At 35.9% G+C, this 20,100-nt stretch overlaps 1 protein-coding gene across 1 annotated transcript in view; it reads left to right on the top strand.

Moving 5' to 3' along the window:
* Positions 1-20,100, top strand: part of HCN1 (hyperpolarization activated cyclic nucleotide gated potassium channel 1) — a 302,469-nt gene that overhangs the window by 163,676 nt on the left and 118,693 nt on the right. The window contains exon 3 of the mRNA XM_070411883.1: positions 14,257-14,418. Within this exon, the coding sequence (XP_070267984.1) occupies positions 14,257-14,418 (162 nt within the window). The remainder of the gene's footprint in view (positions 1-14,256; positions 14,419-20,100) is intronic.

The following is a 20,100-nucleotide window of genomic DNA, read 5'->3' as shown; positions in this document are numbered from 1 at the left end:
CTGACTCCTCCCGCCCTTGATCCCCCTGTGCGTCCACTTAGATCATTGCGGGCGATTACAGATTTCAGAAGTGAGCTCACACAGAACAGATACAGAACAAGTCCCTGAACAGAGGCAGTAGAAAACTGCCTAGGAATGCTTCTCTTCTACCTTTTTTAAAAGATAGGCCAGATTCGAACCCTTAGCCAGTCCGAGTTTTGAAGGTGAGTACCATCTAGAAGCCATTCCTCCAGATACAGGAAAAGTCCCTTAGAGATAACATATATCACACAGAACAGAATACACAACACACAGACACTTACCGCGGCCAGTCAGACTCTACGGATTGGGGGGGTCCCTCAATGGTTTTGGGGATCCCGGACGAGCCCCCAAATGTTATGCCCAGATTTCAGGATCCCCAAGAAACCACATCAGGGAGCCAGCCAGTCCGATGCAAAAGCATAAGAGTCTTTATTCGAGCTAGCTCGGCTCCCCCACCTTGCCGACGCAGCGACAGGAAGCAGAGAGAGCTGGATTTAAATATTAAATGCTAGACTAGTACACAGCTGCCATACGTACAGGTTAGTACCGCTGAGGAAACACTAGAGCTGATGTCTACTCCTGCTGCCCTTCGTCCGCTGTGTGTTTCTGCTGCTGGTTGGTCTGTGACCTGTAGGCCCACCCAGTTTTCAACTCACTCCTGGCTGCCTGCTATGCACAGGAGCCTGTAGCATGTCACCAGGATAAGGCCCCCTGCTTCTATCCGCCCACAGTCCTGTGTTCTCCCTCACCTGGTTGTTTTCTTTCCCAGTAGGTGAGACTGTTGTGTGTAATTTTTCCAGGGCTATTTGAATTTTAACATTCCCTTGCTTAAACCAAATTAATCAAGCAGAACAACGGCTCATCTTACATGAGAATAAATGTCCCAGGGATGTGCTGAACTTGACCGCCTGCCATGCTTCAGTACTTAGCATAGGTTCGCCTTACAGGCACGAATGGATGATTCAGTGACCTTGAACCTCCTCTTTGAAGCAAGTAACATATCAGTTAGCATTAAAATTATCCCTGTTAACAGATTCAAGTGATCTCCCAAAGGCATGCTTTACGGCAACTTTATCTGTGTCTGTAAATGATTTAATTCTAGAATGATGAGAAATGAAACTGTTAAATAGAGGAAATTGTTGGAGTATTAGAATCAGGTGAGCAGTGCTGAGGACATTCATTGGTTTTTCCTCTTGTAGATGGGATTCAACTACAAAATTCTAAGCAGTGTTTAAAATGGTTCACTAAATGTTCAGTCATAGCAGATTGATTGAATAAACTTTTGCCCACTTATGCAATGAATTAAGAGGCAGATGTTTTAGATATATTAGCAATTAAAACCCATACGTATTATTAAATGAAAGACTACAAAAAGGGAAGCATTGATTTTGCCACTAAAAATTTTTTTTTTCCTTAGGGTGCACACGGGAGCTTTTCCTGTCCCCTTCTCTTACCCCCAGGGGCTTCCCCTTCGCCATTCCTTCTCTTAAGAGCCAAGGGCCCTTCTTTTGCTTCTGTAACTTGTTTCCTGAGCCTATACAGCCCAGTTGGCTCAATTCTACTACCTCCATATCTTTGTAAATAAACTCTTAAAATTTTAAAAAATATGTATACATAATTATAGAAAAAAGTATATTAATAGGCATATATCTAGGAAGAACTATACCAAAATATTACCAACAGTTAAATAGTCACCTAGTCCAGATATTAGACCTGAATTTGCTCTCCATGCTCTGGGAGACAAATCTATTTGAACATAAAATTCAAAAAATTTTGTTAGATATTTAAAAACACATATTTATATTTGCATGAATATATAATATTCACTTAATACTGGTTTTATTGCATACCCCTCAATAGTGGTATCACTGTAAAGTCTCATTGCCAACATGTTAGTTAAATATTTAAAGAGGCATGATTTATTTTTCCATATATTTTTTATTCAATTTTGCTACTTGAATATGCCTATTCTGATTTGAAAATTAACAGTAAAATTAATACCTCCCTATTTCAGTCAGCTCAGGCTGCTATAACAAAATACCATAGACCCAGTGGCTTAACCAGGACATGTATTTCTCACAGTTGTGGAGGCTGGGAAGTTCAAGATCAAAGTGCTGGCAGATGACTGTTTGGATGTCTGTTTGCAGATGACCATGTTCTTGCTGTGTCCTCACATGGCATAGAGAGAGAGCAAAGTCACTGGTCTGCTGTTGTAAGAGCACTAATCCCTGCATGAGGACTCTGCCTTCTGGACCTAATCACCTCCCAAAGGCCCCATCTCCAATCACCGTCACCTTGGGGGTCAGGGCTTCAACAAGAAATTTGGGGGGGACTCAGTCCAATCAGTCTCATTCCCTCTTAAATACTGGTCATCTATGAAATTGGTTGATGGCTAACAGTAAAGGTTGTCAAATCCTTAGAACAACTTTGTGGCATTGAGAATGTTTTTACCCTTTCAGGCAAAAATGCTGTCTTCACCTGCTGCTCTTAAAAAATTATTTGTAAATATTTTTATTTAAAATTTAATCCTAAAAGTCTTAGAATTCCTCTCTTTCTGGATATGTGACTCAGAAATTGGGCCCTTGAATACACCATAATACAAAAGTATTCTCTCCTGCTAACTCTCCTACTACATAAATATACTAAAGGAATGAACTAATGTGGAGCCAGAATCAAGGCTGAATTTAGCAGACAGCATGACAGTGATTTGTGAGTCTGAATTCTGGGTGAAAGCCTGGATAATAATGACAGTAACCTTCTGGATGCCTCCATTTAGGGCTTGTCAGAAGTACTGAATTCTATTGCATTTCACTCTTGCCAACTCAATAGGAATAAGTCCAAATCTCCAGTTTTTTAGAATGTGTTTTGGTTCGGGCTCAGCATCTGTTACAGGGTTAGCCTGCTAGCTCAAATTGATAAGGGATCTGGAAAATACACTTAAAACACAATGGGGTTCATGTTGTCAGATTCAATATCAGAGGAGACAAATATGTCAGTTAATTTAAAATAGTATCAAAAGCTCAAAATAGTTTGTACCATTGTTAAAAAAAATATTGCCAATCCTGCAATATATTTTAAATTCTGCAATGATAGCATGCATTCAGAACATAGAAACTGAGTTCTTCTATTTAATAATAATTTTATGGTTATAGAATCTGTGACAATGAACATAAAAGTAATTAAAACTGTTTTCATACAATCATTATGTGTAATTAAAATTTAATTAATCACTAGTTTATTTTATGTGCTTATTATACAAGCCTCTATTAACATTATTGATACTCAAACAACAAAGACTCAGATTTCAATTAGTTTCCACTAGAATTAACAAGAAAATAAATACAAGGTGGGGGCAAAACAAGGTTTACAGTGCTTTGTATGGAAAATGCTACAATAATTGATAAATAATACAAGAATAAACTATGTGTTTCACGTACTCCCAACTTTTGCCCTACCCTGTATGTCATTTAGAATAGATCCCTTAGATTTTTGAAGTAGTTTTTGTACATGGGGACAAACTGTAGTCTAGTTTCATATCTCTGCAGGTGGCTTTCCAATTTTGTCAGCACCGTTTCTTGAAGAGGCCTTCTTTATTCCTTTGCATGTTTTCTAATCCTTTGTCAAAAATTATTTGCCCATGCATATGTGGTTTTATTTCTGGGCTTTCAATTCTGTCACACTGGGCTGTGTATCTTTTTCTGCCAGTACTGTTCAGTATTGATTATTGTAGCTCTGTAGTATAATTTGAAGTCAGGTAGTATAATACCTCTGACTTTGTTCCATTTTTCTCAGGAGTGCTTTGGTATTTTTTAAATTTCTTTAAAAAAATAAGTTTTTATTGATTTTTAAAGAGAGAGAAAGAGATAGGGATGGAGAGATAGAAACATCAATGAGAGAGACACATTGATTGGCTGTATTTTGCACAGCCACCCACTGGGGATTGAGCCCCCAACCTAGGTATGTGCCCTGGACTGGTAATCAAACCTGTGACCATTTTTTTCCTGGGTAAGTGCTCAACCACTGAGCCCACACCAATAGAGTTACTTTCTTATTTTTAAGTAAGTGACACCTGGATGACAATCTTTACATGCTATTTATTTTATAGAAACATGAAATTAACTTAATATTGACAGGTGGTAGATTTCACACATTTATTATCCAATTATTCAACATATGCTTATCAAAATTAACCCTGAGCCTATTCTGAGCTGTTTTTAAAGCAAACTAGTTTTTTTTATTTAAAAAATTAACCCTGAGCCAAAGACCTTGAGAAATTAAGATAGTAATATGTGATTCTCCCCATTATGTTTATATTTTCATGGAGGCAGTAGAAGAGAGAATCATAAAATGTTCAACTATGATGACCAAAAGTAGTCCATGTAGAAGCTCATATATAGGAGTGAGATGGTGGACAATTAATCTTGGAAGAGACTATTACTATGGGAATGCAACAGAGAAGGGAATTGACAATTTGGATAAGACATTGGTTGAAATAATGGCTTTTTGTGTCAGACTAGATAAGGAAGTGATGATGAGCAGAGAAAAAAGAATGGAAGAAAATAGGACGTTTCGAAGATTAACCATCTCAAACCAAAAGACAGTTTGGAAAGAATAAGACAGTGAAAAATATAAACTAGGAAAAAAGATGAGTTCAGAGAAGTAAGTTTTGGTGATAAAAAGCTTGAATAAGTATGAACTACAATGATGAAAATGTCTATATGAACATTGGTCACGTAACCAGGGTGTGACAAAGGATGACAGCTGTTCTGAAATTAATGGATACTAAAATCACAAACCGAATTTGTACATAAATGTATTTCATTGCAGATAGGGATTTGGATTATTTTCAAATCAGAATCTCCATTCTGTTATCCCAAAACGTATCTGGTAAAATATATCATAATCCCAAAGATTCCCATTTAGGAAAATGTACCACTTGTTTCTAAACTGGGAACTAATTCCCCTCCCTCCCTCCCTCCCTCCCGACCTCCCTCCCAACCTCCCTCCAGATCTCCCTCCTTCTCGACCTTCCTTCCTCCCTTTTTTCATTCCTTCTTTCCTTCCTTCCTTCCTTCCTTCCTTCCTTCCTTCCTTCCTTCCTTCCTTCCTTCCTTCCTTCCTTCCTTCCTTCCTGAAAGAACATGCAGTTAGCCATTGGAGTTGAATAAATCTTTTTACAATAGGGTTGATAATGCAAATAATTGAGGAAAGGATGCATTATAACTTTGCCAAATGTTGTTTATTTTCTAAGTTTTTGGTTTCTTTTTGAGAAGTTGCAGTAATAATATGGTGTGTTTCTTCACTTACTGGGTTTTGTCAAATGTCAGAGTATGTGACTGATTCACTAAAAATTGTCGTTCTGTTACACTGTCTTCATGCCCAAAACACGAACTTAGTGGTTTCTTTCTGAAGGCATTTGCCAGCACCACTTTTTCTTCCAGAGCATCTCCTACACAAATCCACTCAAATAAATTAGTGTTTCAGGCTTGACTGACTCATGTGGCCAGCGCAGCAAAGTGGCATGCCAATGCATGATGAAGGTCTGCTGGCCATGGCTAGAAGATGGGGGAGAAGGGCTGTTTTCATCTTAGCAGTATTTTCAGAAGACGGCTTTCCTTCCTCTTGCCTCTCCTGTCACCTCCTGGAGAAGGGTGCCACGTGCTGTTTTGCACCCGACTTTTCTAGACTGTCGATGTTGAGAAGGACTAGACTGTGCAATTTTTCCAAATATAATGGTGTCTACTACATTTTATTCAACTACATTTTATTTGATGACAGCTGCATTATGAAGCTTTATTTATTTAATTTGTTAACAAAGGTGTAGGGACCTTATTTACATAACACAGTGTTTTACCTCTTCTGGACCTTTCAACTTCTGTGTGTGTATGTTGGCTTCCTTGTGTTTTCATTTCTTCACATTGTACTTTTTTCTTTCTAAAATAAAGGGTGTAACTTGCTGTAGCTCCTTTCTTTTCATTGAATAGCGAAGGGGAAATTTTGGAAACTGATTAATGCAGCGTCAGGACCAGAACGCCAGTCTCCTGGTTTCAGGCCATGTGTCTCCCCAACAGACAACTTCTGAAGTCCTGACCTGGCAAAATTTCCTGTTTGGTGCCTTTTTATTTCATGTTAACTTTGTTTATCTCTAATATTAAAAAAGTAATTGCTCAAAAGTTAAAAAGATACAAAGGGTGTCCCAAAAAATGTACGCATACTTTGAATGATTATAAAGTCAGTGTTTATTAGCATACGATTTATTTTCAAAATTTGAAATAATCTACAGAAATGAATACTTTTTTTTTTCAATGCCTTTTTTCAAACTAATGACTGTTCTGGTCCAGGCACCACTGATAATGTGAAGCAATGGATTTGCAAACATTAAGAATCATTTTGTTCGGTATTTGTGTGCCCTCAATTCGTCGACTGTTACCGGTTTTGTACCATAAACTTTATCTTTTATGTAGCCCCATAAAAAGTCTAGTGGCACTTTAGGATAAATTTTCTTTATTCAAAGCTTAGTCTGGCTTCACCCATTATATCAAATCAGTTAAACCTGAAAAGGAATGAAAATTCAGTAAGTTATCAGCTGTTAAAGTGTGTATACATTTTTGGACACACTATATACTATGTAGTTAGCAATGTAATGTTTAATTAAAATATAATGGTGTACCAAGAAAATGTATACACACACTTTAAATAGTTATAAAGGCAGTGTTTATTAAAATACATTTCACTTTCAAAATTCAGCTCTGAGCTGTTAAAGTGTGTATACATTTTTTGGGACACCTTGTATGTATAACCAAATTTAAAAATTTTTACCAACCTAGAAACACTATCATTTTCAATATTTTAAGTAAAAAAAAATTAGTTGATGTGCCAAACATTTATCATTACTTGTGTATTTAACAAAGTTTATGAATGAGACATCTAAAACACTGGAGTAGATTCTTTCTCACAGAATTTATATAAAGTAGAAGAAATAACATTTGTGGTATACTTTAAAAATATGTTAGCAAGAGACCACCAAAATATATTATGCATTTTATATATGTCTTAGAGACTGTTCAATAGAATTTGGTTAACTGAGTATTAGTGCAAAAATTCTTTCTAAATTACATCTTAATGGAATGGAAAAATAATGCATATTCTTACTTGGTAATTTCAAAGCAATTTACCAGATACATACTGACTGTATATCTGTCAGTCTATAGGAAAACAGTTTGCAGAGTACATAAAATTTGTTTAAATATTCTCTGCTCTGTGTGCTTTCATAGTTCTGTCAGAGCTTGGAGACTGAATTTTCTCTGTCTTAAGAGCATTCATTATTTAAATGAATTTAAAAATACAATTGATGAAGTGAATTCTCCAAAGTAAAATATCTCTTCTTATCAAGTTTAGGTGCATTTCTCCATTCTGCAAATTTATGTGATTGGTTTTTTATACTGGGAAAATGAACTAGTAACAAAAACTAGAATAATTACACTATCTGTAGCTCAAAATGTAGAGATAACTAAGTTTGTACTTCTTGGAGCATGTAACATTACAAATCTGATGAGACAGCAGTTATACAAAAGAGAGTGAGCAAAATATTTGCATGAAACTATAAAAATACTAATGAGACTATTGTTAGCAAAATGTTATGTCTAAAATGAATTATTCCTCAACCCTGTCCCGAAAACACAGCGTTATGGAAATATCATTTGAAATTCATTCACAAGACCTATGCAGAATTCACAAGCTATTGCTAATGTGGATATTTGCTTTTTTTTACCCTCTTTCTCTACACACAGGCACACATTCAAACACACTTATATAGCCATTTCTGGTTGGTTTTTTATTTTCTACTATGTACTAGAGAAGGAAAGAGATTATTAAATTTTATATTAAAAATTTTAAATTTCTAATTTGAGTTTTCAAGATAAGATTTGCCAAAGAAGAATTTCAGGGAAAAAAATAATTATATTTATTAAATCAATAATTTAGTGCCTACCTTACCCTGAAATTGTGTTTGGGGTAAAGCTAGTGTAGGAAAAGTTAATGATTCTAACAAAAAAGTAATCAAGCAATTATAGCGACTTGCTATTGCCATGACATCAAGTAGTATAATCAGTAGTTAGTACTACATCACGTTCCTTTTTTAATTTCATTTTTATATTGCTTCATTTGTACTGTATTTTACAAAAGTGTCTGCCTGTCCACAACAGAGAGGGCGGGCCTTAGATTGAGGAACTCTGAACTAATTGTTTGGGTTCTTGGGGGAGAATAAGATCAGGTTACTATTAAAAATTAGTAGGGACTTGTTTTGAATAGAAGACATACTATTCTGAGACGGGGAAAAAAATAGTAAGAAAAACTGCCGATATATGTTTGTTTGAAGGGATGGGAGGGCAGAGTTGAGAAAACATAAACATTAGAATTCTGCTTTCTGCTAGGAAAGGTAAAACTATAAGCCAAAACTGAGCAGAGCAGTCATGGGTTTGTGGGAAATGGAGAGAGAGAAAGTATAGGATAGATGGTGTTAGAAATGGATCGTAGCCAAGGGCCTCAAATAAGGTTGCTATGCTTAAAAAAAATGTTAGTAGCCACAATCTACATTTGCTCTCCAGTAGCTCAGGTACAGAAGGTGACTGTTTTGACTGTTCAGAAGTTGACATTCTGATCAATGGAAAAACAATCCTTAATAAATGGAGATGTGTGGTGGGTGGAGACTGAGAGGTTGATAAATGCCAGAAATGAGGTTATAGGTGGAATAGCCAAGTAGATGAACACTAAAGAAAAAGGATTTTTTTTATAGAGCGAGACAATTGTCTGAAAGTGGCAAAAGGAAGATGGGAAAATGAGGGCACTGCTATCAGAAGCTAAAGATGATGAAATATGAAAGAACTGAACTGACTCTTTAAGAAAACTACTCGAGAATCTTTGAGGAAACAGTGAGGGGACTCTCAAGCCAAGCAGGAGAGGAATAATTTTATGAAAAGACTGAGGGTGTTGAATGTTAATAGATAACATAAGGGAATTTTTGGAAGGGACAATGGAACAAAGAATCCAGGATAAAAGCACCCAACAGCATGAGGCCCTGACCATTGGTGTGTGAGGTTGAGGAGTGGACCATTGCATTTGGGCATTTACAGAGGCTCTAGAGATGAGAGGCTGGGTACCTGACTTTTCTGAAGGTATGGAATGGCCATTTCTAAGGAGATCCCAGATAAAGCAGGAGACTAAAAAATCAGTCCAATGACTGCAGTCACCAGTCAGTGTTCAAAGAGGTGACTGTGGAGACTGCTGTTTTCTCATTTACCAAGTAAGCCCTTTAATAAGGCTTCATCCACTCTTTGTACCTAAAACCTACCTGGTAAGATAATCTGGATCATTTTTAAGGTTAGAATTGCAGAAGGTGCTGTAGGACTTTTACAATATTGATTTTATCATTGATTAGGATGAATCCATATTGAATCCTAGTTAGATGTTAGCTGTGAAACAGACTGAGTAGCTAAATGTTTGTATTTCTTGCATTTTATTGTCAACATGGCATAGAGATGCTCTGTCAAAAAGATATGTCAAGTTATGCAAGTATAAATTTATAAAGAGAAAATAAAGAACATGACCATGTTTTATACCTTAACAGTAAGAATGTTCTTTGTCAAGAGAGCCATTCCTGGCCCATTTTATTTTCTTAACATTGCTTTGATTAGAATTCTGATGGTATCTTCGAACGCTTGAATAAATTTTGAGATCATAGAAGCAATCTAGCCTATAAATGTTCCCCTTCTGGGAAGTCAAAGACTGAGGGCAGATCACTGAATGCTATGAAGAGTGTTACATTGCTCTTCATAATTGTGGTTAGGTAAAACATAGTAGATCAAATAGTTAAGGATTGATTAAGGCCCACTGATTTCATAGGTGGTTTATTAGAGTGAGAGTCACCTGAAACCAGTGTATCAGGAAAGAATGTGGAAGCATTTATAAAGAACTCAGCTAATTTATGAATATCTGCCAAACAGCAGTTTGGGATTTGACCTTTTAGAAACAGAATGGAATATACATTGCTCCTGGGAAAAATTTTACATATGGTGAACAATTCTGCAAACATTAGGGCAGGATTGGGGGTTCTGAATTAAATTATCTTAATCAGAGCATTTTTTAGTTTTGGAAAGTTGATTAGCTATCTTATCTGACTCCAGCTGGGCAGAACTCTACAACTATAATATTATAAAAAGAATTGAGGGAGGCCCAGCTGGCATGGCTCAGCGGTTGAGCATTGACCTGTGAACCAGGAGGTTATGGGTTTGATTCCCAGTCAGGGTACATGCCCGGGTTGTGGGCTCAATCCCCAGTGTGGGGGCGAGCAGGAGGCAGCCGATCAGTGATTCTCTTTCATCATTGATGTTTCTATCTCTCTCTCTCCCTCTCCCTTCCTCACTGAAATCAATGAAAATATATTTAAAAAAAAAAAAGAATTGAGTGGGGATTTGAGACCAGATCTATTCTTTCACTGAGTCATATGAACAACACAGTGTTCTGAGCTGGACAAATGTAAAGCAAGTGCCTTCCACTGATGTTTTGTAGTCTAATTTTTCATGAAAAGGAAATGAAAGAATTGCTTTTGAAACTTATTTTAATTCTTTTTTTTCCAGTTGACTCTTACAAATACCACTTAAAAGCATATTGCTAGTGGTCAGAACGTCCTGTCTTTCTGCCACCCACACCCTGAGCATGCAAATCAGGTTTTAAGTCAGTTCACTAGGAAGATAGAGACTAATTAACTTTTTAATTCCCTGATTAAAAACACAGAAGAAAAAGTGTCACACCCTTAAGATCATAAGCCGTTACTTATGCTATTACTGTTAAACACCTGCAACGTTCTCATTCATTCATGCAACAGTTTACTGAGCATCATCTGTGGTGTTATTTTTGTGTGAAGTCAAGTTTGCAGGAAATAGTATTAATATAATTGATTTAGACAGGAATTCATCACTCAACAATAGATATTCACCTCTTAGATGGGAAAAAACAACAACCAGAAGCTATTGTCATCAATGGTATGGTCTGCTTGACCATATCGTCCAGTAATGTCGCACTTAGACGCTGAGAAGTTGTGGCAATGCATGAATTAGGTCAGATGTTTACTTCTTGGGTTAGCTTGACTGTCTACAGGTGTCTGAGCTCCATAAGAAAATGGTCTTATCAATCCAAATATTCCATAGGCAAGGTTTTAACAGGGCCATTAATAATCTCAGCAACTGGCCCCCGGTGATTGATGACTGTGCCTGTCAAAGTGGATGAATTATAGGAACTCAAGGGACAACCAGGTGGGGCCCTGGCAGGCACTACACACACTCATGTGTGTATACATCAAAATGAGCACTATGTATATCATGACGGTCTTCTGTCAGGTAGATAAATCAGGTGGAGATACTTGGATTTGACTATTTACAATTGGCCTCCAATACTAACCAGTGTCAAAATAGCCAACTTGCTTCTGCCTCTTCTAAACTTAGGTAGTTCCAAGTTTATCACATTTGAACATATAATGTTAAAGGCCAAAAGGGGAGACAATTTATGAAATTAATTATGTGAATTATTGCTGAGCGCTCTTTATAGTACTAGACTTAGTATATAAATCTTGTACTAATACTGTATGCTAGCTTTGTGAGGTTGGGGATGGATGGGGTAGAGGACAGGCTTGACTCTAGGGATTTTCCTGTTATAGTAGGAGTTCCTTAATCACATGGTAGCACCAAAAATAAATAAGTAAATAAATAATAAATAAGTAAATGGAAACAACGTGTTTCTGATATGTTATGAAAGGCCTTATTTCCCCCCAACAACTTCCTTTATAAAAATAGTGCTTATGTTTCTCTGGAAAACATTTCAGAAGTGATAGGGTTTTTCTAAAGGCATTGGTGAATATTAGCATATGTTACCTTTAATTCACTAAGTAATCCCTGAAGATTTCACAGAGAAAATCAAATTCCATAAAAACAAAATAGAAAATTCATGAAGTCAGCTTTACTAAGAATGGCACTAGTCCCTCTAACAGCCCTAATCTCCCTCTAGGGTCTGTAACTGAATGATGACTGCTACCTGTGTGCGTATAATGTACAGACTTGGGCAAGGGTTTCACATAGTTATTGTTTACTTCAGGGAATCAGGTTGAAAGGTAATTAGTTTCTTGTTTGCTCCAGAGTTCACATTCTGAAACGTTACCCTATTTTCCAACAATGCACAAAAGTTATATTGAACTATTTTAGCAGGAAATACTTAGGTATAAATAGACTTCTATTACTAAACAACAACAAAATTTTAATCCATGGTGATTTTTTTTTCTACTTTAATAGTAGAAACCTTTTTTATTATGTTTTACTATATTACTTTGAATGAGAAATTTTTGATGAAAACGTTATACAATTTCTATTTACAAATTCAGTGACCAAAAAATATCATAGGCAATAACCTCAAAAGGACTTTTCTATGGGTTTGCCAAATACAAAAACAAATTTAAAAATAACTTAAGGGAAAATAAAATTCTCAGTACCTTAATTAAATTATGTGGATAGCTGTCTGAATGTCAAAATTCATGAGCTGTTACCTTTAAATCTAGGATCCCAAACTTACTTTTGAAAGGAACTCAGAACAGTGCATACATATCCACGAAGCAAGATTATTTTTTTGCTCACTGTAATTACTGTGTCAAAAAGGAAGATTGTTTAAAGAAAGAATTAATGGCTAATAGAAATGGAGCAAGGTGGAAAACATTTAATTGAAGACAGATTGGGTGATTTTATAACAGAAAGACTCTAGCAATCCTGTCATCTTACCTCTATTAAGAATTATAGAAGTTTCCTTACAAAGATCTGTTTTCTAAATCAAAATACAAATTTTGTGGGGCTTGTTCTTTTCCTCAGAGAATTTTGCAATACTTGTCCTTCTTACTTCCAAAGTAAGTTATTCTTCTGAGAATTATACAAAATGTGATTCAAAATATCTCAAGGTGCTGTGTCTTTGCATATATAGTGTAGCCATATTTATTAATTTCTTAATAATGTCAATAAGAAAGAGTCATAGAAAAGGGTAGCCTGTACCGTGCAAACAATATAAATGGAAATAACAATTTTATTCTTTGTTAAATGTTGCTTAACTGTTTGTTTGTTTTTAACCAAATCCAGGGAATTGTTATCTCAAAGGCTACTATTCATGTTCAATATACACAGATAAAGAATTGCACTCATGCCCTGACCGGTTTGGCTCAGTGGATAGAGCGTCGGCCTGTGGACTGAGGGGTCCCGGGTCTGATTCCGGTCAAGGGCATGTACCTTGGTTGCAGGCACATCCCCAGTGGGGGGTGTGCAGGAGGCAGCTGACTGATGTTTCTCTCTCATCGATGTTTCTGGCTCTCTATCCCTCTTCCTTCCTCTCTGTGAAAAATCAATAAAATATATTTTAAAAAAAGAATTGCACTCATATAGCTAAAAGTTAACTGCAATTAATTCCCAGTCTTTATATTTTACAATTAAACTCCCCTTGTCAGTGGTCTTTAGTTCTTAGCTTACTATTACTACTACTACTACTATTATTATTATTATTATTATTATTTTGTCCTTCAGTAAGTCCCTTATCTTAATAAGGAATGAGAAAAAGAAGAGGGTTGCTATCACTTGTCAGTTTTGCTATCATGTTTTAAAGCAGCTTTGCTGAAATGCCCAGAAGAACATAAATGAAAATTACTTGCAAAACCAATGTTTTTTAAAATATGTTTTTATTGGTTTTCAGAGAGAAGAAAGGAGAGGGAGATAGAAACATCAATAATGAGAGAGAATCATTGATCTGCTGCCTCCTGCAGACCCTCCACTGGGGATCGAGCCCACAACCTGGGCATGTGCCCTGACTGGGGAATCAAACCATGACCTCCTGGTTCATAGGTTGATGAACCCCTGAGCCACCTGGCTGGGCAAAACCAATGCTTTTTAAAACGTGACCCATACATTTAATGTATCTCTGTTATCTCTGTTCTTTGCGGAGGACTCACAGTCATTTGTAGTATTCAGAAAGCGGAATGCCTGGTCTCTGTGCAGAGAGAAAGAAATAGAATTCTGTTTCTCTTTGTAAAAGTCTTCTCATATTTTTATGAAACCAGGACTTACACTATGTAGTATCAATGACTACTGACATTGGTAGTCTTCTTGACTTTTTAAAAAAAAAATGATTATAAGAACCAACTTTATATTTTGGTCCCAGATTTTCCACATGACCTACGACCTGGCCAGCGCGGTGGTGCGCATCTTCAACCTCATCGGCATGATGCTGCTGCTGTGCCACTGGGACGGCTGCCTGCAGTTCCTGGTGCCGCTGCTACAGGACTTCCCCTCCGACTGCTGGGTGTCGCTCAACAAGATGGTCGTAAGTCCCTCCTGTTCTGTCCCACTCTGCGTTTGCACTGCTCCACCAAAAAGTTTTCTGTTTCTGTTAGAATGATCTAATTTCCCCCCATCAATGTTTAGAGAAAACTTAACTTTGCTTCCATGGATGGAAAATCAGATGTTATGTTTCTTTTCTACAACAAAATTTTATTTACCTGAAATGTTCCTGGGGATGAACTAGTATATGTTACAGCCTCTATTTTTAGATATCTTACTCTGGTATCTTGAGGCATTTTAATTCAAAGGTACAAGGTACAGTCATGCACGCAAATAACCATAGTACAACGTTCTTTTTAAAATGCCTCCTCCTGCCCTGGCCAGTGTGGCTCAGTTGTTTGGGCATCTTCCCGTGCAACTGAAAGTCTGATGGTTTGATTCCCAGTCAGGGCACATGCTCCGGTTACAGACTCGATCTCTGGTAGGCAACATGATGTTTCGCTCTCACATCAATGTTTCTGTCTCTCCCTCTCCCTTCTTCTAGCTCTAAAAATCAGTGGGAAATCTTTTTTTTAAATACCTACTCTTTAGAATAACTTATTTCTTTCAACTTGATTTTAGCATTTACTATATTGATGACATGCGGTGCTAGGCATTCTTAAACATACAGAGACATGTGCCTTAGTATAAAAGCAAATGAGATGGTTATAAGGTGCAATGATATTTCAAACAATAATTCTTTCTAGGGAAAACTTCATGGCAAAGTTAGCATTTAAACTTTGCCCTTGAAGATATGAAAATATTTTTTAAATATGTGAAGTATACATTTGATTTATAAAGTTAAATATAACCATATTCACATTAAGTCTAAGAGCATATGTTTTGCTCTAAATAGTGCAACACTCACAAAAGAAGTGAAACAATAGTGAATATTTTTCATATATACATTTGCAAATATTCTATTTATGTTAGTTCTTATATTTTCTTCTAGCATTACATTTTATTTATTTCTGTGTTTTCAATTAAACCTATTGGGGTAACATTGGTTAATAACATTACATGAGTTTCAGGTATACAATTTTATAATACAGTAGAGGCCGAGTGCATGACATTGGTGCTCACAGTGGGTAGAGGGTTCCCTCAGCCCAGCCTGCACCCTTTCGCAGTCCAGGAGCTCTTAGGGGGATGTTCGACTGACAGCTTAGGTCACTCCCCACAGGGAACAGGCCTAAGCTGCAGTTGGACATTCTTAGCACTGCCTCGGAGGTGGGCCGCTGCGCTCGCCAGTGGCTGAGCAGCGCTCCCCTTGTGGGAGCACACTACCACCAGGGGGCAGCTCCTGTGTTGAGCATCTTCCCCCTGGTGGTCAGTATGCATCATAAGACCAGTCTTTCCACCATTTGGTCGATTTGCATATTACACTCTTATTATATAGGATTGTTTGTGTATTCAAGTGTGTGCTCACTACCCAGTCTAGTCTCTTTTCATAACCTTGTATTTGACTGCCTTTACCCTTTTTATCCTTCCCCTACCCCCTTCTTCCCTGGTAACCACCATTCTGTTGTCTGTATCAATGAGTTTGTTTTCTGTTTCTTTGTTTGTTTGTTCATTCATTGCATTTTGTTTTACATCCCACACATGAGTGAAATCATATGATTCTTGTCCTTTTTCATCTGACTTATATTTACTTAGCATGATACTCTCAAAAAATAACAATTGTCTTTATTAAAAGAGTATTTTGGGGTATCCATACAGTCCATATAACTGTGCAATTATAATGTAGGGTAATATACTATTTATTATATTTAGTGATAAAGCATATTTAATGAAGAAAATGTTGTTTGGTTTTTCTTTAGATCGGCCTGCATATTCTCCTTTGTGTGTGTGTGTTTAATCTCATATCATTAAACCTTTACTAGTATTATGGCCTAGATGTTGTACAAAATGTGTTTCCTGAATTTACAGTTTGCTTCTTGGGTCTTTTTTTTGGCTGCAGGTTTACTTGTGAAATTGAATTAATTTTTTTGCAATTACTTAGCATTATTTCTATGTTTAACTCAAACATAGAGGATGGATAACATTTAAGTTGATTTCTATGTTTAACTCAAACATTGAGAATGGGAAAAATTTAAGTTGGTGTGAAGATTAGCTTATTTTTCACACCAAAAATATGTGAAATTGTGAATATTGGTGATAAGAATGAGATAAAAACTATAAAAAAAGACATTTTCGTACCAAAAGAGAATCTTGATGGTGTCATTTACCTTGGATATATTATTGTCTGTCCTAAAGCTTTTGTGTTCTAGAAAACTTTCCATAACAACACAACAAAGCAGTGCATTTACACACAAAAAGTCATAAAGGAAAAGTGAAAATCCAATGTAAGAAAAAAGCACCCTACACTTGTATATCATGGTTAATATACACAACAGTATGCTCTCTTATTGGTCCTCAGAGCAACAGAGAGAGGTAAGCACTCTCCTCCCCTGTTTTTAAAGGTTAAACTAATTATCCAAAGTCACGCCACAAGTATGGATTGTAGAACCAAGGTTAGAATGCCAATCTATCTGATGCCATGATTTCTGTTCTAAACCACACTAGAATATTTTGTATGGTACTGATTACAAAGAACAGTTAAAAGTAACTATGAAAGCCCAGCCAGCATGGTTCAGTGATTGAGTGTCAGCCTATGAACCAGGAGGTTGTGGTTCAATTCCTGGTCAGGGCACATGCCCAGGTGGGTTGTGGGCTCGATCCCAATGAGGGGAATGTAGGAGGCAACTAATCAATGCAGGAGGCAGCTGATCAATGATTCTCTCTTATTATTGATGTCTCTCTCTCTCTCTCTCTCTCTCTCTTCCTCTCTGAAATCAGTAAAAATACATTTTTTTAAAAAAAGTAATTATGAAAGATGGAAACTTTAATCACAACACACCAGCAGCAGTAGAAAGTCACTCTAAAATCAGCATTTGAGCTGTGAAACTAAAAAGTGACAACTGATATGAGATGTAGATATTGAGAAACAAAGTCAAACTGGGAAGGCAAACTTAAGGGGCCAGACGAGGAGGAGTGCAGATGACACTGGTCATTCTTGGTTATAGAATTAAAGGTTATGCATTGTCCATATGACATTGATACTAAATTGTTTATGAGAAAGTTTAGTGAATTCCTTCTGCCTTCCATCTTTTCCACATCTTTCATTTTAAATCATTTATATCCTTAAATATTATTTTGAATCTTTCTTAACCATATTTGCATTTATAGCTATATCCTTACCTCTATATGTATATTTTTAAAATTCTTCTTTACCACATTTTGCATCTATATCCATATAAAAATACTTTTTAAAATTCTCTTTATCTATAATCATATTCATATCTGTATTTTTATCTATACCAATATATCACTAGCTAATTATTCATATATGTCCTATGATGAGAAATTCAGAGTTCATGTTATAACTATTCTGTATCTTTAATGGGTAATTTATTCAATATATTTTCCTTATATTAACTGTTTCTAATCTGCATTTCATTCCATAGAAGTAGGTTCAGTTCCTCTCAGCTATTTCTTTTGCAATCTTTATAAATTCATCACTAAAAGAATTATTAAACGTGTGTTTTTTTAAGTCAGTCAATACCAGGGTGGGTTACTTGAATTGCTGAAAAAGGAGATTTGACTGGCAAAATGCTACTTGAAATGGGATTAACCTTGCTTTGCATTTGTAATATTTGCTTTTCTTTTATTCAAGAAATGTTTGAATTATAAAATTCTAGCTGAATGAAAATCTTGTATTAGTGTGATAATTAATGTCTAATATAATTAATTTTAAAAATCTTGTCATTCCCATGGTATTTTGTGACTATGATTTAGGCATATCACACTAACATTGTCTTAGTTCATTATTAAAGGGATTAGACATAATGGTTTTTGGTTGAAATTGCAAATATGAAATATTTATTTTAAGAATCTAAGAACATGAAAATTATGACACGTTTGAACTAACATTTTAATTTTGATGGCATTTAGGGAATGATTTTCCAGAATAAATAGAGAAGGATTTATAGCTAAATAATATGTTCCTAGGGTCATGTTTCTCTCCTTGAAGTCTGCAAGTTTACTCTGAGGGATCCTACAAGTTTCCCCCAGCAATCTCATAAACACTGGCAATAGTTTGAAAAGTTTCAACATGAGCATATTATGAACCTAGGATCAGCTGAATGCCCTAACTATGGAGTCTGGATTTGCTTTTGTTGAAATGTGTTGTGTCATGAAGTGTTATTTAAAATAATTCTGGCTTATGGGTTAATAAATAAACAATTCATTTATACCAAATGAAAGCTAAATGATATATTAAATGTGGTGCAAAATTTTCACTGGAGTCAAAAGGAGAAATGAGTTGGAAAACTTAATCATTTGTTATATAGCCCATGGTTGTATTGTGTTAAACTATACACTCTGCAATAATTAGTGCCCTAACAGCAATATATTTACATTGTATGCAACTATCTGGTTTCAGCAAAACATCATCTGTCACAGTAGATTTGTACTAAGATACATTTATTATTTTTTTAGTATTTGCTTTGTAAATTTCTTTTTGTTTTAATTTTATAAGAGCTATAAGGATAAGATACATATTTCTAGTTTTATACTCATATTTGTTTGAGAAATATAATCAAAATATTTTAAGCCAAGTCAAGGGTCATACATTATGTTTTATTTTGTTGTGATTTGAAGGAATCTACACACTATTTCAACCTGAGATGCCACTCTAGAGGTCAGGTAATATGCCTTAGATGTATCCACATATCACACAGATCCGATGCCAACCTTGCCTAGGTTGCTAACAGTAAAATATCCATTGTTTATAATCAAGTGAGTAATTATCAACAGTATTTGAAAATTATGTATAAAGGAGTTATTATAGTATTTATGCATTTTCAATGTTCTTCTTTGGATGATTTTTGCTTTGATAATTTGTACCTCAAATTATATCTTCAAAAATAAATAATCACTTGACCAACTCCTGGGAAATATACACAAAATTCATAAAATTTTAATGCTCTTCAGTTCTATATATATAAGATAACAATATATTCCAGAAAAAAGTAAGATGTATGAACCATATTAACTACAAATATCAGAAACAAAAGAGATATAAAATGTCTAGAGAGTCTAATTAATAAAACCTATGTAGAGAAAATAAAGGATTTGATTAGAAGATCTAGGTAACAATCCAATTTTGTCTTCTTTTGAAAGAATGTGTCGGGGACACTTACTGACAACCAAACAGTCACACTATGCAATTTTCCCAGCTCTCTTCCAGCTGAATGGGGCCCTGTGATCAGTATGTTCAAGGGTCTCTGAATGGCTGTGTCATCTTTCATTTGCAGGTCTAAGCATGAAAAAGCTGGTGTGCGACCCTCCAGATCCTCTCTAGAGGCATGAGTTTTAATTGTCACCCACTCTCTGAGGTAGCTTATTCATCCTAACTCATCAAGATGACAGACTAGAAAGGGTAAACGCTGACAGAATTGAATGTAGAGACATGGATTCCAGAATTGCCTCTACCACTGAAACATCTGTGATTTCAGGCAAAGCACTGAAGTTCCTGTACTTCAGCTCTGAAACAAGTATGTGTGATTTTTATTTCATTTAGGTCATCTCCCCGAGTGCCATCCTTTTGCCAGGCATGATCTTAAGCCCGGAACGCACAGTAGAGAAT

Source organism: Myotis yumanensis, unplaced genomic scaffold, assembly GCF_028538775.1.
Source record: "Myotis yumanensis isolate MYYU_CA2020_CCGP unplaced genomic scaffold, mMyoYum1.0.hap1 SCAF_4, whole genome shotgun sequence".
Classification (NCBI taxonomy): Eukaryota; Metazoa; Chordata; class Mammalia; order Chiroptera; family Vespertilionidae; genus Myotis; species Myotis yumanensis.
This window is presented reverse-complemented; position numbering and strand designations above follow the sequence as displayed.